Source organism: Coregonus clupeaformis, chromosome 18, assembly GCF_020615455.1.
Source record: "Coregonus clupeaformis isolate EN_2021a chromosome 18, ASM2061545v1, whole genome shotgun sequence".
NCBI lineage: Eukaryota > Metazoa > Chordata > Actinopteri > Salmoniformes > Salmonidae > Coregonus > Coregonus clupeaformis.
Genome location: NC_059209.1, coordinates 55325281 through 55350749, shown reverse-complemented (window position 1 = coordinate 55350749; position 25469 = coordinate 55325281). Strand labels below are relative to the sequence as shown.

The window sequence follows — 25469 nt, the reverse complement described above, 5'->3', positions numbered from 1 at the left end:
AATGTCTACCACCTGTAGGATCACGTGGTGATCAGGCGTTGTCATGAACCGGAAGTGACAAGTTCTTCCTAGTTCACTGGCAAGATGGCAGCGGACACGCAGGTTTGTGTGGCAGATGTTTAAAATTGTGCTGATTCCTCCTCGAGAATTTGTCTACCAAATACTTTTGACAATGAAGATGTGATATGAGGGATAATTACTTTGTGGCTGGCTGTATGTTTTCCTGTTTAAAAAAAATAGATGTAAACAGTCTATCCAGCTGACTAAGCTAGCTAGCAACGTTACATGCGGAGAGTGCAGGGGTTTAATAATGACTCCAAACGTTTCTATTGGACAGGTTCAGCAAACCGGGAGGGCCCTACATGCAACTGTCCAATAGAAACACTAGTTTTCGTTGCAAAATTTTCTATTTTGAGTAATGATTAATAACCCAGGGGTGTATTCACTAGGAACCAAACAGAACGAAACCGGGAGGAATCTACCTGGATCTGTCATAGGAACTCTCGTTGTCGTTGGAAAACGTTCCGTTTTGAAACTGTTTGGACTAATGATTACACCCCACATAGTTCTGGCTAGTTTAGCTACTAACGTTACTAGCATTGCCGACTCAACTCCACGATTCGCGATGGAGTTGAGCGGCGACTAGTGTGGGCGGACTGGAGTTCTGACGTTTATCAAAAACTGCGTTTCAGCACACGCCGCGTTCAAGTGCACGTCGGAACTTCGAAATTCTGACATTTCAGAGTTTCCTAGTTCCTACTAGCATTTGAACACAGCAACAAAGAATAGCCTCCATTTAGACACGACAACGTCATGTTTTTGATAACGTCAATTTATGTGACGTTGGAGCTCCAGTCCGCCCACACTAGTCGCGGCTCAACGTGTCTAGTTAGCTGTTGTTAGCTAACTACTAAGCGAGTTTTGTCGTGCGTATTGGTGACCAACTCCGTTGATTGAGATACATCGAAATGCCAACTGTTGTAGCTAGATGAGCAAATTTTAGCAAGCCTAACTAATTTACCTGTTAGGTAGCATGCCGCATTTCATGAAATTGTTCTTTGTTGGTAACAGCCTATTTTTGTTGGAACTTGATTGCTATTTAATGCTATCCAGTTATAAACACGACTGTCTTCTGAATGTCATATAATGCGTTTGGTGACCACGCCTCAGTATCCAGAATGTTGCAAATTAAAATGTTTTGATTGTTATGAGTGGTCTGATAATTTCCTGCCCGATGTCAATCCATAAAAATCTCAGAAGATTTATTTTTCATCTTGATCAATTGACGATTTCTGGCAACGTTATAACTTTAAACGTTGTCATTTTTATAAATGCAGTGCAAGTGGTTCAAATGATTGACGTTGCGCTACAGAGACACATTGCCAGCCAAAGCTTTCTTTTTTGATTTTGGATGTCTGTCTATTGCACCAGGTTTCAGACACACTGAAGAAATTTGCTGTGAAAGTGACCACAGCCAGTGTAAGAGAGCGCAAGGAGGTCCTTGGCGAGTTGAAGCAGTGCATTAGTGGCAAAGGTGAGTAGACAGATGCCCAAGTCAGCATAATTGTTTTAATTTCTGCTCTCACTCTTTGTGTATTATTTGGCTTGGATGGTCAAGATTAAAGTAAACTGGTGTCGGGTGATTGACAATGTGTATGTGTCTCCATACAGAGCTACCAGAAACAGCCATTAAAGGGCTATGCAAGCTCTTCTGTCTCACGCCACACAGATACAGGTAGGTGCCCTCAATTAGCCTACTGCTCTTCAGGATTCCCCTGTTAGTGATTTGTTGGTAGTGTGTGTTGTGTTAAAATGAATACATGTTGGCTACTCTGTAGGGATGCTGCATCTCGACGAGCTCTCCTCTCTGTCATTGACCTATTGGCCGAGTCTCAACCTGAAATCCTAGCAACCAGCCTCCTCCACTGCCTCCTCAACAGTGGTGTCATCAGCAAGAATGGCACGCCCAGGTAGGACATGGGGAAAGGTAGAGGGTTAAGGCTAAATGCTTTGTATAAATTTGTATACACATTTACAGTGCAATGTTGTACTAATTCGACCACATATTGAATACCTTGTTTTTGTTCCCTGTCCATCTGTTGTATGTTGTGGTGTTGTCAGTAAGAGCACAGGCTCGGCAGCCTTCACCGGGCTGGCCTGGACCTGCCTGCTGGTTCGCTCTGTGTTCTCGGCTCCAGAGAAAAGAGAGGGCCCCATCTGGAAGAAACTGGTAAATGAACGAGGACACTGATTATAGAAGCCTTGCCTTTCTCTATACTGTGAAACAATTTCAGCATGTCAGTTATCAGTATGCTTTCTAGTTCCACACCATTTGTGGGAAATGTTGGGTTGTTATGTGAATTATTTAACAAACTATTTCAGTGTCTCTGTGCGTCTCCCAAAAGGATCAAGAAACGGACAGAGTCCCGGTCTGCATAGTCAGAGATGTTTATTCATTGAGAATTCTGCCATCACAATTTCAGAGTCCATCTTTTATACTCACACGTCATACAAAAATCCCTCCCCTCTTTAGGCGGGCTGTAGTTTTCCACTTTAAAACTGCTCTCCTGACCATCAGTTCACACACACACACACTCTCTTCCAAGCCTAACAGTTTCTCTCCTCCCTAAATTCCTCAGTTATCTTGGTTTCTCAGTTGCCTGTAGACAGTTCTCCTTGTCCTTTGTTGTCTGGCCTAATTCTTACTCACATTGCTAAATAGTAACACAATGTCATAATCTTTACTGGTCCTACACTCACACATTACCAGGTAGTAGATTCTAACACATCTCACACTGTTTCGGAGTATAATAATTAGTCACTACTAAGAAAGTACTAATCATACTTAAAACAAGAACATTTCACAACTATATTTAAGGGTGGAACATTTAGTCATTACTTTTAACCTGTATATATTTTAATTTCTTTATCATGGGTTTGGACTTTTGTGCATTTATTCACCGTCCATGATTCACTATCTTTCCTCTGACAGGTGGAGGTCCAGAGTTTGCTGCTGGCTGAGGTGGTGGGTGGGGCTCAAGCAACAGCACTGAAGTCAACCCTGAAGAACCTGAGCCACATGTGGAAAAAGGTAAGGAAGGTGTGGGTTGGCATTCAAGGAATGACCAGACAGTTACAAGGAATATTTGGGCACTGTCATCATGGTCCAGTGTATAATCACTATATTGGATCTGCTGTGATTTAGAATGCTTGTCTCTGCTGTTTTCATCAGAACCCTGGCCTGGCTGATCAGTATATAAGCACCATTTTGAGTCTGGAACAGAACCCCAGCTCACTGGCTCTGCTCGGGGTGTGTCTGGACTTCTGCACAACTCACAAAGACATGGCCACTGTAGAGAAACACAAGGTGAGTGTGATATTAGTTGAATTCAATATATTTCTATATAAAAAGAAAATAAATCTCACTGATTTCGTCAGCACATATGGTCACATTTAAGATCTCTAACCAATTCTGTTTTCAGAGTGCCATATTGGACCTGTATATGAAGGCAGTCCTCATGAGCAAGACTAGACCACACCAACACATACTGGTGAGTGGAGCTGGACTGCCCCTTAAACTGCATTTCTCAGGGAGATCAAAAGATTGGAGTTCACAACCTAAAGACCACCCATTGCCACAATTTATGTGTATTGTGAAATATTGTGGGTGTTGGTGCTGAAAATTATTCTCTGTAATGTGTTTTGTGTTCCTCTGCAGGACAAGAGTGGTTCGTTGCTGCGGCATGTTTCCCACTCTGAGTTCAAGGAACTGCTGCTGCCTGCCCTGCAGAAGGCTATGCTCCGCAGCCCAGAGAATGCCATGCAGAGTGAGTACAGTAGCCAATATCATAACCAATACCACAACACACTTTTGTGTATATTCCGTACTATGTTTTGTAGTTTTGTCCTTTCAAGATATATTTTCCTCTCCTTCAGCCGTCTCCTGTCTACTGGCTTCAGTGACGCTTGACCTCAGTCAGTATGCCATGGATATTGGAAAAGGCATCGCAAGTAAGTCAGGCCTTTATATGTAGAAATTAGCTTTTTGAGGATGTGTGTGTAACCAGGCTGTGTGTTTCAGGCCAGCTGAAGGCCAATAACCCCCAGCTGATGGATCAGGCAGTGCAGGCCATGCAGAACCTGGCCAAGCAGTGTAGTGACCCCAGCGCTGTACAGGACGTCGTCACACACCTCTTCAGCGTCCTGGGAGGCAAGGACAGCTCACTTTATTGTCACCTAAGAAACATTTGAGCACATATGGCACAGCACCTAGTGTAAAGTATATTTTTGCACTAACAGAACTGTGTGTTTTCAGGGTCAGAGGGGAAGCTCACAGCGTTCGGCCAGAAGATGAGTGTGCTGTCAGGTAACGTGGTCCCAAGTGTCCTGTCTTTCATAACCCACACATAGTATGTAGTCTTGCAGACAGATAGCTGTTGTCTTTTAACCCCTGTTTTGATTGGTTTTGACTTGTTCTGTCCAGGTATCGGCAGCTGCAGCCATCATGCTGTGTCGGGCACCTCCAGCCAAACGCTCAGCTCTGCAGTCGCTGTGCTGTTTATCCCTTATCTGCAACAAGAAGGTAAGAACTATGTCTCATTCCTTCCTCCTTCTCATTCCCTTCATCCATAAAGAGAGAGGTGCTCATGTTGTTTCTCTCCGTCAGTCCATGAGGGGACCCTGGTGCACGCGGTTGCTGTGCTGTCTCAGTGGAGTGGGCGGCTCACGGTGGAGGTTCCCAAGGCTCTGCTGGACTGGTTAAAGAAGGCCTTCACTCTCAAGACCTCCACCTCTCCTGTCCGCCACGCATACCTGCAGGCCATGCTAGGGGCTTTCAAAGGTCAGTTAGTCACAGGCACTGGGCAACTATGTTATTTGTGTGGGCATTGATCCAGTTCTACAGAATGCAGGAGGCACTGTGTCACAGTCCTGACCCCCCTCTCATCCACAGGTGACACTCTGGGACAGGCATCTGACCTAATGCCCCTCCTCCTCCAGACAGTGGAGAAGGCTGCGGCCCAGAACTCCCAGTATGCCCTGCTCTCAGAAGGTGTGGCTGCTGCCGTTCTCCTGAGTCGACTGTCTCTGCTGGAGACTCAGACAGGTGAGCGAATCTAGGATGATGACACCCCATGAGATTAATGAAGGCCTAGATCTTTGACTCTGTTGAATGAGGTTGCCTGTAGGGGACAGCGTCCTTGTTCATCAGTTTGGAGACTGGCATAAAATGTTGTGTTTGTCTTTGCTGCAGAGGCGAAGTTGGCTGGCTTCTGGAACCTGATCCTGGATGAGAAGAAACCCTTATTCACCACAGAGAAGTTCCTCTCCCAGGCCAGTGAGGAAGGTGAGGCATAAACAAACACTACACAATACACAAATATGCACAAGATCAGTCATCACACAAGTGTCAAGATATGGAATGACATTGAGTAGTAAACCTGTCTTCTTTCACCCCAGCCCTGTGCACAGTGATACAGCTGTGTGAGAGACTTTTCCTGGACCACTCCCACAGACTCACCAATGGCAAATCACAGTGAGTGATTTGACACTGGTCATGCATAGCTGTTTTCCAAACATTGTTCCCATTCCCCTCTGAACTGTAACTCCATTGCGCCCCTTTCCTTAGAATGTACCACCGTGCCACTGCAGCGGTGCTGCTGTCTCGTAGTTGGCGTGTGCGGAAGCGGGCACAGCAGATCGTGAAGAAGCTGCTCTCCCTGGGTGGCTCCGGCCTAGCCTACGGCCTTCTGGGAGAACTCAGAGTGGTCATCAACAAACACAAGGTAAGAATAGTTGGCTATGGGATGCACTAAGAATTTTAATGGATTTGTAGTGTCAGGTCTCACTTCAGTGGGACTATAAACTTGTAATGACTGAATAATTACATTGGGATGTTAGACATGGATCTTTCTTTGTATTCTCTACATTATGTTTTTGTCATAAACCAGGTTTCCATTCAACTTATGCGAGTAAAGTACATGTTGGATAAAAAATGTCACGACAGCCCTGGTGGAAACAGGGTGGGATGTTTTTGTGTCTGTAAAATTAATTATGCGAGAAATGGAGGTGGAAACGCCTTATTGTGCAAATATTGAAAGATTAACCATCATATCGAAGTCAACTTGGAGTCACGCGATGATGTGGTCCTCCCACTACGACTCGGGAAAGCATGCAGTTTATTAAGCTACAGATTAAATTAGTTATGATGAATTTCACAACTTGATGCTGCTTTCCAATAAATATCGAAGGTCTTATTCTGGTGACATGATTATCGGTGCTTGGCTGCCGTTTGACAAAAAAAAAAAGGAATCTCATCATGTAGGTAGCCACACCCACACTGTGTCTGCGCACGTGCCAAGACCAGAGTGGGCACATTCACTATATAACACAACATGTTTTGTGACAAAACGATCAGTAGAGTTGAAAATTCGATGGAACCCATTTACTTGTATTTTTTTATTGGGTACATGGGAATTTAACCGTGTAAGTTTTTTTAATGTGCACAACAAGTCAATTTGATGGGAACACATATCTGGTGGGAAAATGCACATACTGTTTTTATACAGATTTTAGAATATTCACATGAAAATCTGTTGCCAATTGGATGGAAACCTAGCTATTGACGAAATACTGCATCTTTATCTTTCCCCAGGTGTTGCCTCAGGAGGTACTGCAGACGGAGTCAGGGGAGTTGTCGGAAGTCGGTAAGGCCTACAGTCCCCCTCGCGTCCTGCTGGAAGCACTGTGTGTGGTGTGCTCTGTAGCTGGCCAGTGGAACGACCCGGCCGAGGCAGACAAGATGGCCATGGAGATCCTCATCGTCACCCACCATCCCTCTATAGGTCTGTTGGATTACTTGTTGCTGCGCACTATAGCATCTTTCACACTGCAGTTTGTATAAACCCACTACTAGTACTGACTTATTTTCTCCTCTCCGACGATGCAGTTGCAGCTCGACCTGGGCTGTGGCCTTACCTGCTGTCCAGCATGAACATTAAGGCCGATGAGTTCATAGACAAGAACCTGGATGACATTCTGCCACTGCTGCTGGAGACCAACACTGACAATCAGGTCAGAACATATTTCTCATATTGACATCCTTATATTAGATCTACACATTACAATACACATACGTACTCACACCCAAGGGTTGGCTAAGGCCCACTTTTGCTCTCGTGATTGCTTGAGACAAGCCTATGGTCCAACTTGTCCTGTTCTCTGATTGGCTGACTGATGGTTGGTCCTCGTTTCACCAGGCTGTAAGGAATGCGGTTGGTGCCCTGTCCGGTCTCTCTCCCATCAAGGTGTTGCCGCGGGTGATGGAGCATGTGACACAGTGGCTGTCCAATCCTGCGCTGCGGCAGGTCACCAGAGAGGAGTACGCTATCATGCTCACCCCTGAGGGAGAGCTGTATGACAAGAGCATCATCCAGAGGTAGGACACTAACACACTGTATTACTACTGTGGGTTTACCATTCTAGACAGCAAGAACACTTGTCATTGATCCAAACACCTTGGCTATGTTGATTTTCTTTGTTGTTGCTTGTAAGGCTTGTTTCAACATGTCATTCTCTTCCTCCCACCTCCCCTGTCCTGTGCAGTGCCCAGCAGGAGAGCACTAAGAAGGGCAACATGAAGAGGGAGAACAAGGCCTACTCGTATAAGGAACAGATCATAGAACTGGAGCTGCAGGAGGTGAAACTGGGGGACTGTGATTGCCGGGGACTAGATGTAGCGAGGCCTGTTAACTGTTGCACTCTTACCTCATCTTATTGGTTAATAGATACAGGAGCATATTGGAACTGTTTGATCCTCCTCTGTTAAGTTAGCAGAAAATGTAGGTGTTGAATTACGATGGAACCATTATTAATTGAAGAAATTAGTTATGAATTGAACTGGGATTTGGATGTGTTTTAGGAGATCAAGAAGAAGAAAGGAATCAAAGATGGGTTACAGCTGACCAGCAAACAGAAGGAGATGATGCAAGCCCAGCTGGAGAAAGAGTCCTCCATTCGCAAGAGACTACAGGGGGTACGGCCAGACATTTTAACACGTATCCCGTTTCTCAAACTTTAGATTCTAGACATTGACATAATAATATTCCTGTTGTTTGATTGTCGTTGTCAGTTGGACATGGAGCTACAGTGTGCGGTGGGTCTGCTGGAGGCAATGTTGATCCAGAAGGCTCCCCAGATCTCCTGGCAGCTCCCAGGGGTCCTCCAGGTCCTACTGCCTCTCCTCCACTCCCCCTTGGCTGCCCCACGCCTGCAGCAGGTCTTCCTCGACATAGGAGCCTGCCTCATTCCCAAGGAGCTGCACTACCTGGGTACATGGACTACTACACAAGGGAGAGCTTTCTCTCACTTCCCTCCTCTGTCCTTGTTCACACACCTTCAAAGATCTGACAGGACTGGATAGGAGAAAACAATATGATGGAAACTCCAACTAGCCTACATGAAAACTGGAGTTATTGCTTATACCTGTCTAGTTGTCTGATCTGTAAATGGGAGTGAACAAAGATAAAGTGGAGGGAAATACTTTCTGTGATGAAATGTTCTCTAACCTCCTGCATGTTCTACTCATGGTCTTCTCCTACAGCTGTGCTGGTGGGCCAGGTGACACTGCGCCTGATGAAACCTGAGTGTGATCTGGACGAGGCCTGGGGAGAGGAGGATCTAGACACAGCCACCCAGCGCTCTGTCGGGCTGCTGCACATGCACACTGTCCCACACAGAGAGGGCAAGGCTGGTGGTGAGGACACACAGAGAGAGGGCAAGATGGGGGAGACAATACTGACAAACAACACACATCAATGACATCAACAGTGCGAGTATATTACCTGCAGGTGGCCTAATGCTCTCATCCTGTTTCAGACATGGCTCCGCTGTCTGCCCCAGCCTTCTCCTTCTGTTTCCCCCTGCTCAACACCGTGCTCAGGGACTCCTCGAGCAGCACCGAGGAGACGGAGAGCATGCAGGTCCGCGCCCTGCAGATCATCAATGTGCACGCTCAACTCCGCGCCGAGGTTGACACCACAGACATACTCATCGACGAGGTAAGAGTTGATCAAGTTTATCGCCTAGCAGTGCGTTGTCACCTCACTTTGTCTGAGGTGGTCTCATATCAATGTATATACTTGTCCTCTCTTCCTAAACTCCACTCTATCATAGACAAAGGGCTTATGTTTGTATGACTTGTCTCTCTGTTTTGCCTCTCAGAATGGACCTGAGCTGCTACCTCGTTTCGGTATGCTGCTGCTGCTGACCAGAGTCATCTCCACTGCAGCACCCAGGCTGCAGGTACACACTCAAACACCATGCTTCTACTAGCCTGACGACTCACACAAAATTATTCCGCTGCTCTGTCATTCGTCGCTACATACTTAAGTCTGAGACTGCCGTCATAGAAGTCGTTTGTGGTGAAGAGAGGCACGAGGGGCGTTGTACAAAAAGTAATCAGTGATTGGATTGTCTCTAACCAATCAGAGAATCAAAGCCAATGACGAATTTTCAAACCGCCGCTTCACCCATGTGTGTTTTGGCTCTGGCTCAACCCATCCGTTTCTGGACCAATCAGACGGCCCCGAATGTGTTCGCATTCGGTGAAGGGTCGGGGAGGTACACGGATCCAGACTCATTGCGGAGAAGAATTAACGTCCGCAAGGAGTCTGTGTAGCCAGGCAATGCTTCTACCACATTTACAGACAAATGCTAACCAGTAGAGCTATCACATATGTTTATACAGTGTGTTTGTGTATGTTTCAGGTGCTGGCGTCCCAGTGTCTGACGGCGGTGTGTGCCAGTGGAGGAGGAGAGAAGGGCTGTGCTCTGGCTGAGCAGAATGAGATAGATGTCCTACTGGAGGCTCTACTCTCCCCCTGCTTCTCTGTCAGAGACGCTGCCCTCAGGGTGAGGAAATAGGAAACTGCTTCTACCCCAAAGCCATAACTGCTGAACAGTTAAACGGCTACCCAGACTTTCTGCTTTTCACCCCCTACCTACATGTACATAGTACTTCAATCAATCACCTAACCAAACCTAGATGTACATATTACCTCAATCACCCCAACTACCTCGTACACTTACTCTGTACCGGTACTCTTTGTATATAGCCTCATTATTGTTATTTTATTGTTTTACTATTTTATTTTTTATGTATTTGTTTACTTTCTTTTTAACTGCATTGTTGGGAAAGGGCTCGTAAGTAAGCATTTCACGATGAAGTCTACACTTGCTGTATTCGGCACGTGACAAATGCAATTTGATTTGATTAGTGTGTGTGTACTGTGTGTAATTACTGTGTGTGTGTCTTTGGATGTGTGCTAATGTCCCACCTCTCTCTCTCTGTCCAGGGCCTGTTGGAGATGGAGATGGCTCTGCCTACAGAAAGTACAGATGCCAGTGGTCTGAGTGTTCTCCGCAGGCTGTGGGTGTCCAGGTTTGATGTGGAGGAGGAGGGAAGGACTCTGGCTGAGAAGTAAGTAGCTAATGTTGTCCCCTCTATGTAATACTTTGAATATAGGATGTAGCTCCCCTCTTCAGAATGACTTTGCTTTTGTGAAGTAGCGCGTCTCCTATCTCATGTAGCTGCTGTGACTGACCATACCCCCCTGCTCCCCTTCTCTCCCCCAGGCTGTGGCAGGCTCTGTGTCTGGAGCTGGTCCCTGAGCTGTGCTCTCTGCTCATCGGGGATGTGACCCACCATGAGGAGGCTGTGCGTACTGCCGGGGCCGAGGCTCTGTCCAGAGCTATCAGCGAGTACCGCGACCAGTCCCCCATAGTCCTGGGCCAGCTCAATGAGCTCTACCACCAGAAACTCTACGTGAGTCTCCCTCCCCCGTGTCCCTCCTATCACAGCTCCGGAATAGGCCCTAGTCACTGGGTATCAGGAGTGGTGTAGAATTGTAGGCTAGAACCATGGTCAATGTGAAACTGTTGTGTTTTTACAGAGACCCCCTCCTGTCCTGGATGCTTTAGGACGAGTGATCTCTGAACAACCACCTGACCAGTGGGAAGCCAGGTTAGAAAACGCTCTGCCATTCAACAGTGTCAATACAACTCTTATTCCACTCTCTAGATCAGGGCTGCCCAACCCTCTTCCTGGAGATCTACTGTCCTGTAGGTTTTCAGTCCAACCCTAATTTAGCATATCTGATTCAGCTAGTTAAGGTCTTGTTGAGCAGCTAATAAGTAGAATCAGGTGTGTTAAATTAGGGTTGGACTGAAAACCCACAGGACGGTAGATCTCCAGGAAGAGGGTTGGACAGCCCTGCTCTAGATCCTCATTTGCTTTTACTAAGTGGGACCACCTTGTGCATGGTGTCTAAGGGTGTGTTGGTGTCTGCAGGTGTGGAATCGCCCTGGCTCTGAACAAGCTGTGTCAGTACCTGGATGAGCCCCAGGTCACCCCTCTCTTCCTGTTCTTTGTTCCTGACGCCCTGAATGACCGTCACCCTGAGGTGCGGCGCTGCATGCTGGATGCTGCCCTCTCCGCCCTCAACACACACGGAAAGGTACCAACACAGTTTATTTTATTTATTTTATACAACCACACCCATCTCCTGGCACCCAATGCAATTGCTCTTCTCTCAACGGAATCCTACTAACGCAATACAGTATGTCCATTTTTGTGGCTTCTTTCTGAGCAGTGTGTTGCTTGTTGTGTTCCAGGACAATGTGAGTTCCCTGCTCCCGGTGTTCGAGGAGTTTCTGAAGAACGCCCCCCAGGACGCCAGCTACGACTCAGTCCGCCAGAGTGTGGTCATCCTAATGGGCTCTCTGGCCAAACATCTGGACAAGAGTGACCCCAAGGTCAAACCCATTGTGGCCAAGCTTATCACTGCACTCTCCACACCGTCACAGCAGGTACTGGAACAATCCCTTGAAAAGGACAGAAAGGCCTGCACACTGAATATGCTCCCAATTATTTGTCTGACGAAGGTCCTTGCTGGATCGAAACCTTGTCAATAAAGGTGGTAATTGGGAGCATATTCAATATGAGGGCCTATCTGTTCTTTTCAGGTATCCTTTATTAGTCCAGTTTTTTAAGGATGTGCGTATGACCACACACTTTTCTCTGGAACAATCCCTCCCATTATTCTTTATATGTTTCATCTTGATTTCTATAACCTATATGCATTGACCTTTACAATGAAATGCCTTTACATTGTCACATTGGCCTCAGCTGAGCATCACTAAGCCTGCTTGTAGTAACTGTTGCCTTGTCCGTCTCTTTCCACCCAACCTCTCTCAGGTCCAGGAGTCTGTAGCTAGCTGCCTGCCCCCCCTGGTCCCTGCCATCAGGGAGGATGCAGGGGGGATGGTGCGTAAGCTGCTGCAGCTGCTGCTGGAGAGTGACAAGTACGCTGAGAGGAAGGGCGCGGCCTACGGCCTGGCAGGCCTGGTCAAAGGCCTGGGCATCCTGGCCCTCAAACAGCAGGACATCATGAGCACCCTGAGCGACGCCATCCAGGACAAGAAGAACTTCCGACGCAGAGAGGGTCAGTGACTCCTCGCCAGTTGCTTAACCTTGCTGGGCTCCATGGTTTAGTTTGTTCTCCTGCTATCTGTGGCTGTGATTTTTTAACAGTTATCTCTCTCTCTCTCTCTTTTCCAGGTGCCCTGTTTGCCTTCGAGATGCTGTGCAACATGCTGGGGAAGCTGTTTGAGCCCTATGTGGTCCACGTGCTTCCTCACCTCCTGCTCTGCTTCGGGGATGGGAACCAGTACGTCAGAGAGGTAGAGTTACATTACCAGCTTCTCATTTCAATCCCACCTCCCTCTCTCTTTCCTCCTTTCTCACACAGCACTCATTTTGCACCTAATAATTCTCACATTCACTCACATTTTGTTGTGCATTACACTGCCTAACCTCCCTGCCCTTTCCCAGGCGGCAGATGACTGTGCCAAGGCGGTGATGAGGAACCTGAGTGCCCATGGGGTGAAGCTAGTGCTGCCCTCCCTGCTGGTGGCTCTGGAGGAGGAATCCTGGAGGACCAAAGCAGGTGAGGGTGAACCCACAGCATCATGGCCCTTTTTAGAGAGCTCTGAGGACATAACCATTCAAAATCAATCACCTGTTAGACTTATTTCAGCTGGTTACTCATGATACTAACCCACCTTAACTCTTATCTTGTTCTTCCTTCCTCTTCCCCCACTACTGCCTCTGCTGCTCCCTCTTTATCCCTCCTCCCCTCCCTCCAGGTTCCGTGGAGCTCCTGGGTGCCATGGCGTACTGTGCCCCTAAGCAGCTGTCCTCCTGCCTGCCCAGCATTGTGCCCAAGCTGACCGAGGTGCTGACTGACTCCCATGTCAAAGTGCAAAATGCTGGCCAGCAGGCCCTACGACAGATCGGTTCTGTCATCCGCAATCCTGAGATCCTGGGTAAGAGGGCTGTGTTAAACTCTGATATTTAGTTAGATAAATGAGAAACTTCCGTTCAAAGCGGTATGAAAATGATTTTATTTCAGATTTGTACTTTAGGGTAGTTACTAACAGTTTTTCTATACCTCTCAGCCATAACCCCCATCCTACTGGACGCCCTCACTGACCCGTCCCGTAAGACGCATAACTGCCTGCAGACTCTGCTGGACACCAAGTTTGTCCACTTCATCGATGCCCCCTCCCTGGCCCTTATCATGCCAATCGTCCAGAGGGCCTTCCAGGACCGCTCCACCGACACTCGCAAGATGGCTGCTCAGATCATCGGCAACATGTATTCCCTCACTGACCAAAAGGTACATAGCAGCACTGGGATATTGAGTTGCGTTGTACTACAATTGATCTTCTCAAAATGCTCTACTGTTTATAATGTATGTGTTTCTAATGGTTGACACGATGTGTTTGTGTCTTTGTGTTGCAGGACCTGTCCCCATACCTGCCCAGTGTCATTCCTGGACTCAAAGCCTCTCTGCTAGACCCTGTGCCTGAGGTATGTGCTTGTACCAAACAACTCAACAACAAACACGTGATTTGGTTACCTGATAATAACTCTCGCTCCTTCTCCTCTCCTCTACCAGGTGCGTACCGTGTCAGCCAAGGCCCTGGGTGCCATGGTGAAGGGCATGGGTGAGTCGTGCTTTGATGACCTGATGCCCTGGCTCATGGAGACCCTAGCGTCTGAGCAGAGCTCTGTGGACCGCTCTGGAGCTGCCCAAGGTTTGGCTGAGGTGATGGCTGGGCTGGGAGTGGAGAAGCTGGACAAGCTGATGCCAGACGTGGTGCAGACAGCCAGCAAGGTGGACATTGCTTCCCATGTCCGCGACGGTTACATAATGATGTTCATCTACTTGCCCCTCACCTTCGGGGACAGGTTCACCCCCTACATTGGCCCCATCATCCCCTGCATCCTCAAGGTATGGAGCATTCTCCATTCACCACCGTCCCTCCAATCCCTCTCTCTCTCTGGTTGTGAATACCTTTCACCAGTCTCCCTCTCCTCTGTTTTCAGGCTCTTGCTGATGAGAATGAATATGTGAGAGACACTGCCCTGCGTGCTGGCCAGCGCATCATCAGCATGTACGCTGAGACTGCCATCGCCCTGCTGCTGCCTGAACTGGAACAGGGCCTGTTTGACGACCTCTGGAGGATTAGGTCAGACATCTACTCAAACATAATTTATGTGATATTATAGGGTGTCCACCCACTCTGCTCAGAACGCGCTTTGGTGATGACATTTCACTTCTTTGTGTTTATAAAATGCATTTTACCAAGACAAATCTGATTCTTCATGTTCTGAATCATTCCCATGGAGTCTTTCTCTAACATATCATTAACATTATATCCAAAAAGTCGGATTTCGTAACCTAATACATCTGATAATAAGCACTGAGCTCTGTTGACAGTGGTGGCGCTTTCTCGACTAAACGTTTTAGGATTTTACATTTTGTGGTCGTCGTCTTCTTCCAAGTTGTTTCTGCAGGTGCAAATGGCAAAATTTGATAAAGAAAAGGAGAGCTGCACACTCTGGGAGCTCAGATGCAATCATTTAATAACCTATTAACCAACGTTTCCACAGACAAGCTGTCCTCATCAGGTTATAATAACAAACACTGCAGGGTCACTAGTTTATATAGTGTCAAAGGACACACACAGGTGTTTGTAATCGTGGCCGGGTGTGGCCTGATAACATTGGTTAATTCACAGATAAACAAATGGCAAAATTAGCATGACACCAGCTGAATTAAATGTAAAAATCTTGCGGTATGCTCAGTGCTCCATTGACATTTTCAGAGATGCGCTTGTTTTTGTGAGAAGTCTTGAAAAAGAACAGGAACTTTGCATTAATATGAACAGCGTATACTTAAATATGAAAATACTACCACTCAAATCGATATATATCTTACATCTGTTGTTTTATGTCCTCCGTATTTGTAAAGAAAGATGGCGAGTTCAATGGTAAGCCTGTCAGGTGGCCTTAATTCTTGCACAGCATCCAGCCTAGCTGACGCAATGCTATTTTTCCGATTGTGGACCACAAAACATCTCTGGCTTCCATTGATTTAGTCTCCCTAATTTTGACCATCCTACAAGGGTAAACTGAAATACGTTTTGAATGGATTATGATCGAGACGTAAGGTTTGGACCATTGGTTTTCTTTGAGGATTATCTACAGAATTAACATATTTGACCCACTCTAGATATTATATGCAACATTATATAGTATACCAAATGCTTTTCTTGGAAATGGTAGTCTTAACTGAGCCTCCATGTTGTCTCTGGACCACAGGTTCAGCTCTGTGCAGCTGCTCGGAGACCTACTGTTCCACATTTCTGGAGTCACAGGCAAGATGACCACCGAGACCGCTTCAGAGGACGACAACTTTGGCACAGCGCAGTCCAACAAGGTATACTGACATGATTTTCCTGTATAGATTGTTGGTTATATAATGGTTGATATGAGAAGTAAATAATATTGAATGTAGTGTCGGTACTGAGCCCTCTTCCTCCTCCCCCAGGCTATCATCGGAGCACTGGGTGGAGAGCGGCGTAACCGGGTCCTGTCTGGCCTCTACATGGGTCGTTCAGACACCCAGCTGGTGGTGCGACAGGCTTCCCTACACGTGTGGAAGATTGTGGTGTCCAACACGCCCCGCACCCTCCGAGAGATCCTGCCCACCCTCTTCTCTCTGCTGCTGGGCTTCCTGGCCTCCGACTGCTCCGACAAGAGAACGGTAACTCTACTGCTCCCTAAGTCTAGTATGTACAGTGCATTCGGAAAGTATTCAGACCCCTTCCCTTTTTCCACATTTGTTATGTTACAGCCTTATTCTAAAATGAATTATATTAAATACAAATCCTCATCAATCTACACACTACCCCATAATGACAAAGTGAAAACAGGTTTTTAGAAATGTTTGCAAATGTATTAAAAATTAAAAACAGAAACTTTATTTACATAAGTATTCAGACCCTTTGCTATGAGACTCGAAATTGAGCTCAGGTGCATCCTGTTTCCATTGATCATTCTTGAGTTTTTTCTACAACTTGATTGGAGTGCGCCTGTGGTAAATTCAATTGATTGGACATGAATTGGAAAGGCACACACATGTCTATATAAGGTCCCACAGTTGACAGTGCATGTCAGAGCAAAAACCAAGACATGCGGTCAAAGGAATTGTCCGTAGAGCTCTGAAACAGGGTTGTGTCGAGGCACAGATCTGGGGAAGTGTACCAAAACATTTATGCAGCATTGAAGGTCCCCAAGAACACTGTGGCCTCCATCATTCTTAAATGGAAGAAGTTTAGAACCACCAATACCGTTCCTAGAGCTGGCCGCCTGGCCAAACTGAGCAATCGGGGGAGAAGGGCCTTGGTCAGGGAGGTGACCAAGAACCCGATGGTCACTCTGAAAGAGTTCCTCTGTGGAGATGGAAGAAACTTCCAGAAGGACAACTATCTCTGCAGCACTCCACCAATCAGGCCTTTATGGTATAGTGGCGAGACTGAAGCCACTCCTCATTAAAAGGCACATGACAGCCCGCTTGGAGTTTGCCAAAAGGCACCTAAAGACTCTCAGACCATGAGAAACAAGATTCTCTGGTCTGATGAAACCAAGATTGAACTCTTTGGCCTGAATGCCAAGCGTCACGTCTGGAGGAAACCTGGCACCATCCCTACGGTGAAGCATGGTGGTGGCAGCATCATGCTGTGGGAATGTTTTTCAGCGGCAGGGACTGGGGGACTAGTCAGGATCGAGGGAAAGATTAACAGAGCAAAGTACAGAGATCCTTGATGAAAACCTGCTCCAGAGCGCTCAGGACCTCAGATTGGGGTTAAGGTTCACCTTCCATCAGGACAACAACCCTAAGCACACAGCCAAGACAATGCAGCAGTGGCTTCAGTACAAGTCTCTGAATGTCCTTTAGTGGCCCAGCCAGAGCCCGGACTTGAACCTGATCTAACATCTCTGGAGAGACCTGAAAATGGCTGTGCAGCGACGCTCCCCATCCAACTTGACAGAGCTTGAGAGGATCTGCAGAGAATAATGGAAGAAACTCCCCAAATACAGGTGTGCCAAGCTTGTAGCGTCATACCCAAGAAGACTCGAGGCTGTAATCGCTGCCAAAGGTGCTTCAACAAAGTACTGAGTGAAGGGTCTGAATACTTATGTAAATTTGATATTTCCCCCAAAAAAATTGTACATTTGCAAAAATGTCTAAACCTGTTTTTGCTTTGTCATTATGGGGTGTTGTGTGTCGATTGAGGGGGGAAAAAACAACTTGATCCATTTTAGAATGATGCTGTAACGTAACAAAACATGGAAAAAGTCAAGGAGTCTGAATACTTTCCGAATGCACTGTATGGAGCTGTTTCCGTATTGCTCACAACTATTGAATGAGAGAGAATGACACTGCAATGGATAGCAGCAGTTTTACGGGCTTCTGACCAATTCAGCTATTTTGTATGTTTTTTGCGCTGGAAGTACCAGTGACCCGCTCAATATGTAAGTGGTCCGATGAAGTGGATACTAAGCTACAGTACTGTTTTGCTAGCACAGACTGGAATATGTTCTGGGATTCATCCAATGGTATTGAAGGTGTTTACCACATCAGTTGTCGGCTTCATTAATAAGTGCATTGACGACGTCATCCCTACAGAGACCGTACGTACATATCCCAAACAGAAGCCATGAATTACAGGCAACAACATCCACACTGTTTGAAATAAGACACAAATGACTCAAGGGGGAGCCAGAGATCAAGATAACCAGAATTTTAAAAACGTAACCTGTCCTGACCATCCTCCTCCCGCTCCTACTGGCTTTCGCAGAGTCTGCTGTTACTCTGTTGAAGTTGCTGGTAATAGGCTACATGAGGAGTCGGCAAACTTTCTCATGTGGAATGCCAATTTATCTTACAATTTCTACCGATCTACGTGCCAGTTATGGTTTTCTTATGCACATTTTCGTGGAACAGTTTAATTTCGTCTTCGTATCTGAAAATCATTGTCATGTGGTTAATCAAAATTCTATCCAAATCTAAATGAAAATGAAACAAACCTAAACTTCTATTACCATTGCCAACTATGGAAATATAGCCTATAAAGCCAACAAATAAAAACATTGCAGCCTGCAGGTAGAAAATTCTCCTGATAAAAACAAATATCCTATAAATCACATTGGCTGCGCATGGCCTGTCTGCAACGAACTTGAAACATTGTATTAACTTGGGTCTGGCCTGAAGCTCACTCGCACTGGCAAACATTGTGCCAGTGAGCTCGGGACAGACACAGCTGTAGGCTATTGCGCAAGGGATAAGAAGTAATCAGGTAGGCCTATTTCATGACGTTTTCACTTGATCAGAGCATGACATTTTTCCCTTTCACGCTGAGTGGTTATCGAAAGGTATAGAGCTGGAAAGATTATTCCAAATACTTTGAGGAACTATTGTCATTCTCAATGGATGTAAAAACAGACTTTGTTTGCTTGCTGTTTGAGATGAAGAAAACATTACTTTGAGATGCTCCACAGCTCATTAGTGGTGGTGCGTTAAGCCAATCAGTAATACTATCAGATCCCCAAATGTATTTGCCTACATTTGTGCGCAGGCCAGGAAACGTATAGGCCTACTTCAATGTGTAATCAGGTGCGCGTCCTTAATCAACATTGACAGGAGCGCTCCAAACAAAAGACAATGACTAAATTGACAAAACTCGTAAATGGAATGAAATAAACCAAAACATGTTTCTCACAAGTGTAGTATAGGTTATGCACTCTGCAAGCAACGTGTCCACTCCGACAATGAGAACGGTAAAAGACTGGAATAATAATATATTTAATGCATTAACAGATATTACCGTATCCCAAACAAACATTGTAGATTAGAAATTACAGCAATTAAGGGTAAATGTACTACTGGTGATTATATGTAATGGGGAATTAATAGACACTAACAATCAAACGCAAACAATTCACACAATTAAATTAAGAAACAATGAATGTGCACAAATTGGCAGGAGAGAGCGCATTCTGGAGAGACGTGCATTGTGCAGCCACTCTCCCTTCTTCTTGGACTGTGCCATCCCCACAGCCGCAATGGTTTAGTTCACTGAGATAAGTATGAATAAGACAGGTGTCTCGTGTGCCATTAAAAAATAAAGATCTACAGTACCTGTCAAATTTGGACACACCTACTCATTCAAGGGTTTTTCTTTATTTTAACTATTTTCTACATTGTAGAATAATAGTGAAGACATCAAACTTTGAAATAACACATGAAATCATGTAGTAACCAAAAAAGTGTTAAACAAATCAAAATATATTTTATATTTGAGATTCTTCAAAGTAGCCACCCTTTGCCTTGATGACAGCTTTACACTCTTGGCATTCTCTCAACCAGCTTCACCTGGAATGATTTTCCAACAGTCTTAAAGGAGTTCCCACATATGCTGAGCACTTGTTGGCTGCTTTTCCTTCACTCTGCGGTCCAACTCATCCCAAACTATCTCAATTGGGTTGAGGTCGGGGGATTGTGGAGGCCAGGTCATCTGATGCAGCACTCCATCACTCTCCTCCTTGGTAAAATAGCCCTTACACAGCCTGGAGGTGTGTTGGGTCATTGTCCTGTTGAAAAACAAATGATAGTCCCACTAAGCCCAAACCAGATGGGATGGCGTATCGCTGCAGAATGCTGTGGTAGCCATGCTGGTTAAGTGTGCCTTGAATTCTAAATAAATCAGACACTGTCACCAGCAAAGCACACCATCACACCACCACCTCCATGCTTCACGGTGGGAACTACACATGCAGAGATCATCCGTTCACCTACACTGCGTCTCACAAAGACACAGCGGTTGGAACCAAAAATCTCCAATTTGGACTACAGCTCAGCATTCAACACCATAGTGCCCTCCAAGCTCATCACTAAGCTAAGGACCTCCCTCTGCAACTGGATCCTGGACTTCCTGACGGGCCGCCCCCAGGTGGTGAGGGTAGGCAACAACACATCTGCCACACTGACCCTAAATACAGGGGCCCCTCAGGGGTGCGTGCTTAGTCCCCTCCTGTACTCCCTGTTCACCCACGGCTGTGTGGCCGCGCACGACTCCAACACAATCATTAAGTTTGCCGACGACACAACGGCGGTAGGCCTGATCACCAATGACGATGAAACAGAGACCTGGCAGTGTGGTACAAGGACAACAACCTCTCCCTCAACGTCAGCAAGACAAAGGAGCTGATCATGGACTACAGGAAACGGAAGGGCCGAGCATGCCACCATTCAGATCGACAGGGCTGTAGTGGAGCGGTTCGAGAGCTTCAAATTCCTCTATGTCCACATCACTAAGGATCTATCATAGTTCGCATACAATAACACAGTTGTGAAAAGGGCACGACAATGCCTCTTCCCCCTCAGGATGGTGAAAAGATTTGGCATGGGCCCTCAAATCTTCAAAAAATTATACAGCTGCACCATTGAGAGCAGATTGACTGGCTGCATCACCGCTTGGTATGGCAACTGCTTGGCATCCGACCGCAAGGCGCTACAGAGGGTAGTGCGTTCGGCCCAGTGCATCACTGGGGCGGAGCTCCCTGTTATCCAGGACCTCTATACCAGGCGTTGTCAGAGGAAGGCCCTAAAACTTGTCAAAGACTCCAGCCACCCAAGTCATAGACTGTGCTCCCTGCTACCGCACGGCAAGTGGTACTGATGCACCAAGTCCAACAGGACCCTGAACAGCTTCTACCCCCAAGCCATAAGATTGCTAAATATTTAACCCATTGACCCTTTTTGCACTAACTTTGTGGACTCATAACATACATTGCTGCTACTGGTTATTATCTGTCACTTTATTCCTAGTTATATGTAGATATCTACCTCAATTACAGTGCCTTGCAAAAGTATTCATCCCCCTTGGTGTTTTTCCTATTTTGTTGCATTACAACCTGTAATTTAAATGGATTTATATTTGGATTTCATGTAATGGACATACACAAAATAGGCCAAATTGGAGAAGTGAAATGAAAAAAATAACTTGCTTCAACAAATTCTAAAAGATAAGTAACGGAAAAGTGGTGCGTGCATATGTATTCACCCCCTTTGCTATGAAGCCCCTAAATAAGATCTGGTGCAACCAATTACCTTCAGAAGTCACATAATTAGTTAGATTGCACACAGGTGGACTTTATTTAAGTGTCACATGATCTGTCACATGATCTCAGTATATATACACCTGTTCTGAAAGGCCCCAGTGTCTGCAACACCACTAAGCAAGGGGCACCACCAAGCAAGCGGCACCATGAAGACCAACGAGCTCTCCAAACAGGTCAGGGACAAAGTTGTGGAGAATTACAGATCAGGGTTGGGTCATAAAAAAGCACCATTAAATCCATTATTAAAAAAATGGAAAGAATATGGCACCACAACAAACCTGCCAAGAGAGGGCTGCCCACCAAAATTCACGGACCAGGCAAGGAGGGCATTAATCAGAGAGGCAACAAAGAGACCAAAGATAACCCTGAAGGAGCTGCAAAGCTCCACAGCAGAGATTGGAGTATCTGTCCATAGGACCACTTTACGGAAGAGTGACCAGAAAAAAGCCATTGCTTAAAGAAAAAATAAGCAAACACGTTTGGTGTTCGCCAAAAGCCATGTGGGAGACTCCCCAAACACATGGAAGAAGGTACTCTGGTCAGATGAGACTAAAATTGAGCTTTTTGGCCATCAAGGGAAATGCAATGTCTGGCGCAAACCCAACACCTCTCATCACCCTGAGAACACCATCCCCACAGTGAAGCATGGTGGTGGCAGCATCATGCTGTGGGGATGTTTTTCATCGTCAGGGACTGGGCAACTGGTCAGAAATGAAGGAATGATGGATGGCGCTAAATACAGGGAAATTCTTGAGGGAAACCTGTTTCAGTCTTCCAGAGATTTGAGACTGGGACGGAGGTTCACCTTCCACCTGGACAATGACCCTAAGCATACTGCTAAAGCAACACATGAGTGGTTTAAGGGGAAACATTGAAATGTCTTGGAATCTTCAAAGCCCAGACCTCAATCCATTTGAAAATCTGTGGTATGACTTAAAGATTGCTGTACACCAGCGGAACCCATCCAACTTGAAGGAGCTGGAGCAGTTTTGCCTTGAAGAATGGGCAAAAATCCCAGTGGCTAGATGTGCCAAGCTTATAGAGACATACCCCAAGAGACTTGTAGCTGTAATTGCTGCAAAAGGTGGCTCTACAAAGTATTGACTTTGGGGTAGGCATGGTAGGCATGTTTAAATCAAATGATACAACCCCCCCAAAACTCCATTTTAATTCCAGGTTCTAAGGCAACAAAATAGCAAAAATGCCAAGGGGGGTGAATACTTTCGCAAGCCACTGTACCTTGTACCGCTGCACATTGACTTGGTACTGGTACCCCGTGTATATAGACAAGTTACCATTACTCATTGTGTATTTATTCACCTTTCTATTATTTCTTTATTTTCTTTCTCTCTGCATGGTTGGGAAGGGCCCGTAAGTTAGCATTTCACTGTTGTTTATGAAGCATGTGACAAATACAATTTGATTTGATTTTGATAACTCTCTTTTGTCCTGTACATTAGTCACACACTGTAAGACAATTCAGTATTCTGTTATTAGTATTATACACTTTTGTCTGAATTTGAGTGTTTGGATTCTGTGTTCTCTCCTGCTTCTGATCCCTGGGTTACTGAATGTGGCTTCTCTGTGTGGTTCTAGATTGCTGCAAGGACACTTGGAGACCTGGTGCGTAAGCTAGGAGAGAAGATCCTCCCAGAGATCATACCTATCCTGGAGGAGGGTCTGCGCTCAGATAAGAGTGATGAGAGGCAGGGCGTGTGCATCGGCCTGAGTGAGATCATGAAGTCCACCAGTAGGGACGCGGTCAGTACCTTAGCACATACCTGGTCACTTTTTATTTTTATTCATCCATTATTTAACCTAGAAGTCCCTTGAGATGAGTATACCGTTTTCGAGGAAACCTTTAAATGTCTTATACATAGCAGGGTTGTGTTGTGACGTAATCCCATGGTAGAGAAGCAAGGTAACAACGTGTGTATGTTTCCAGGTGCTGATATTCTCTGAGTCTCTGGTCCCCACGGTGAGGAAGGCTCTGTGTGACCCCCTGGAGGAGGTACGAGAGGCTGCAGCCAAAACCTTTGAGCAGCTCCACGCCACCATCGGTCACCAGGCCCTGGACGACATCCTGCCTGCCCTGCTCAAACAGCTGGTGAGACACACACACATTAACCCACTTTACCTCTAACATCCCTCTGTATCCACACATCGTGTTCAGTAATACTCAATTCCCTGTCCCTCTGGAGAGGACAGAGCGGACCCACCATGGAACAGAATATAGAGTGAGGTTAATGTTTCTCTGTGTGTAGGATGATGAGGAGACTGCAGAGTTTGCTCTGGACGGTCTGAAACAGGTGATGGCAGTGAAGAGTCGCTCTGTGCTGCCCTACCTGGTGCCCAAGGTGAGAAGTCCAAACATTATACACTACTAACAATGGTTAATATCAATAATTGTATTGTATTTATATAACACTTTTCCTGATGCTTAAATTTATTTTAAGTATTTTATAGTATGAGTGTAGTTCTGTGTATGAATGCTATCCTCTCCTCTCCCCTGTCAGCTGACTGCTCCTCCAGTGAACACTCGCGTGCTGGCCTTCCTATCTGCTGTGGCTGGAGATGCTCTGACACGCCACCTGGGGGTGATCCTGCCCGCCCTCTACTCCTCTCTCAAAGACAAACTGGGAACAGAGGAGGGACAGCAGGTAACAACAGCATTCATGATTACAAGATTATGGTTGTAAAGCAGTTCCAAGTGCAGGGGCACAATGGTGGTGGTCTTAACAGTCATCGTCATGGGATAATATTATAGTGGTTCTTAGTGGGTGGTTGTGGGCACAAGATGATAGGTATGTCCCCAGGTTTATATTACCCCTGCCCCTCCCCTCCTCTAGGAGCTGGCTAGCTGCCAAGCAGTGATCCTGTCTGTGGAAGATGAGGTGGGTCAGCGTATCATCATCGATGACTTGCTGGAGGCCACCAGGTCACCTGATGCCGGTCTCAGACAGGCCGCCGCCACCATCCTCAACGGATACTTCTCCCGTACCCGCCTGGATTACAGCGCCCACACACGCAACCTGCTGTCAGGCCTCATCCGCCTGCTCAACGACTCCAACCCTGAGGTCCTGGTGCAGAGCTGGGACGCCATCAACTCCATCACCAAGGTTAGAAGTTGGCACCAAGAGCATTACAGGAACTGGGAATGAGTTTGTCCGGGTTTACTGAAGTCATACAGTATTTATGAATGTGTTGTGGAGCATTATGCAGCATTGATTTCATAGATAACCAAAGGCCACTAGGTACTCTGGTTAACTGACATAGTATGTATCAATATGTGAGGTAATGTTAAACTCTTGTTTGTTTTTGTAGAAACTGGACGCTGGCAGCCAGCTGGCTCTGATTGACGACCTGCACAGAGACATCCGGTCAGTGGCAGCAGATGTCAAGGGTCAGCACCTGCCTGGGTTCTGTCTTCCCAAAAAGGTAGGCCTCTCTCTCTCCTCTTGACACGTACAGTCACATCAAGTTACTCCACCTCAAGCTGACTAATTTTTATGTATCCTTCTGCTCTCCCTCTCTCCTCCTCTTTCCCTCTTCTCTCCCTCTCTCCTCCTCTTTCCCTCTTCTCTCTCCCTCCCTCCTCCTCTTTCTCCCTTTCCCTCTTCTTCTCCTCTTTCCCTCTTCTCCAGGGTGTGACCTGCATCCTACCAGTGTTGAGGGAAGGAGTGTTGACAGGCAGTCCTGAGCAGAAAGAGGAGGCTGCCAAAGCGCTGGGAGGAGTCATCAAGCTGACCTCCCCTGAGGCTCTCCGACCGTCTGTGGTCAACATCACTGGACCACTCATCCGTATCCTGGGAGACCGCTTTGCCTGGAACGTGAAGACCGCTCTACTAGAGACACTCACCCTGCTGCTGGCCAAGGT

The 25469-nt window shown here is 46.4% G+C and overlaps 1 protein-coding gene across 1 annotated transcript in view; it reads left to right on the top strand.

Annotated features, from left to right (window-relative positions):
* The first annotated feature begins 37 nt into the window (after nucleotides 1-37).
* The window catches only part of LOC121551197 (eIF-2-alpha kinase activator GCN1), a 28506-nt gene continuing 3074 nt past the window's right edge, over nucleotides 38-25469 (top strand). The window contains exons 1-50 of the mRNA XM_041863743.2: nucleotides 38-102; nucleotides 1432-1534; nucleotides 1672-1735; nucleotides 1839-1970; nucleotides 2122-2230; nucleotides 2993-3091; nucleotides 3233-3367; nucleotides 3483-3551; nucleotides 3719-3827; nucleotides 3937-4011; nucleotides 4082-4210; nucleotides 4316-4366; nucleotides 4484-4582; nucleotides 4667-4840; nucleotides 4952-5104; nucleotides 5252-5344; nucleotides 5458-5533; nucleotides 5627-5783; nucleotides 6653-6842; nucleotides 6947-7071; nucleotides 7257-7435; nucleotides 7603-7696; nucleotides 7919-8032; nucleotides 8129-8327; nucleotides 8600-8752; nucleotides 8875-9056; nucleotides 9220-9300; nucleotides 9766-9909; nucleotides 10353-10477; nucleotides 10633-10822; nucleotides 10950-11020; nucleotides 11348-11513; nucleotides 11671-11865; nucleotides 12254-12500; nucleotides 12617-12738; nucleotides 12890-13004; nucleotides 13204-13383; nucleotides 13516-13736; nucleotides 13862-13930; nucleotides 14019-14354; nucleotides 14450-14592; nucleotides 15728-15845; nucleotides 15957-16172; nucleotides 23189-23353; nucleotides 23538-23699; nucleotides 23857-23949; nucleotides 24109-24252; nucleotides 24442-24711; nucleotides 24917-25030; nucleotides 25237-25467. Coding sequence (XP_041719677.2) covers nucleotides 85-102; nucleotides 1432-1534; nucleotides 1672-1735; nucleotides 1839-1970; nucleotides 2122-2230; nucleotides 2993-3091; nucleotides 3233-3367; nucleotides 3483-3551; nucleotides 3719-3827; nucleotides 3937-4011; nucleotides 4082-4210; nucleotides 4316-4366; nucleotides 4484-4582; nucleotides 4667-4840; nucleotides 4952-5104; nucleotides 5252-5344; nucleotides 5458-5533; nucleotides 5627-5783; nucleotides 6653-6842; nucleotides 6947-7071; nucleotides 7257-7435; nucleotides 7603-7696; nucleotides 7919-8032; nucleotides 8129-8327; nucleotides 8600-8752; nucleotides 8875-9056; nucleotides 9220-9300; nucleotides 9766-9909; nucleotides 10353-10477; nucleotides 10633-10822; nucleotides 10950-11020; nucleotides 11348-11513; nucleotides 11671-11865; nucleotides 12254-12500; nucleotides 12617-12738; nucleotides 12890-13004; nucleotides 13204-13383; nucleotides 13516-13736; nucleotides 13862-13930; nucleotides 14019-14354; nucleotides 14450-14592; nucleotides 15728-15845; nucleotides 15957-16172; nucleotides 23189-23353; nucleotides 23538-23699; nucleotides 23857-23949; nucleotides 24109-24252; nucleotides 24442-24711; nucleotides 24917-25030; nucleotides 25237-25467 — 6999 coding nt within the window. The 5' untranslated portion in view covers nucleotides 38-84. The remainder of the gene's footprint in view (nucleotides 103-1431; nucleotides 1535-1671; nucleotides 1736-1838; nucleotides 1971-2121; nucleotides 2231-2992; nucleotides 3092-3232; nucleotides 3368-3482; nucleotides 3552-3718; nucleotides 3828-3936; nucleotides 4012-4081; nucleotides 4211-4315; nucleotides 4367-4483; nucleotides 4583-4666; nucleotides 4841-4951; nucleotides 5105-5251; nucleotides 5345-5457; nucleotides 5534-5626; nucleotides 5784-6652; nucleotides 6843-6946; nucleotides 7072-7256; nucleotides 7436-7602; nucleotides 7697-7918; nucleotides 8033-8128; nucleotides 8328-8599; nucleotides 8753-8874; nucleotides 9057-9219; nucleotides 9301-9765; nucleotides 9910-10352; nucleotides 10478-10632; nucleotides 10823-10949; nucleotides 11021-11347; nucleotides 11514-11670; nucleotides 11866-12253; nucleotides 12501-12616; nucleotides 12739-12889; nucleotides 13005-13203; nucleotides 13384-13515; nucleotides 13737-13861; nucleotides 13931-14018; nucleotides 14355-14449; nucleotides 14593-15727; nucleotides 15846-15956; nucleotides 16173-23188; nucleotides 23354-23537; nucleotides 23700-23856; nucleotides 23950-24108; nucleotides 24253-24441; nucleotides 24712-24916; nucleotides 25031-25236; nucleotides 25468-25469) is intronic.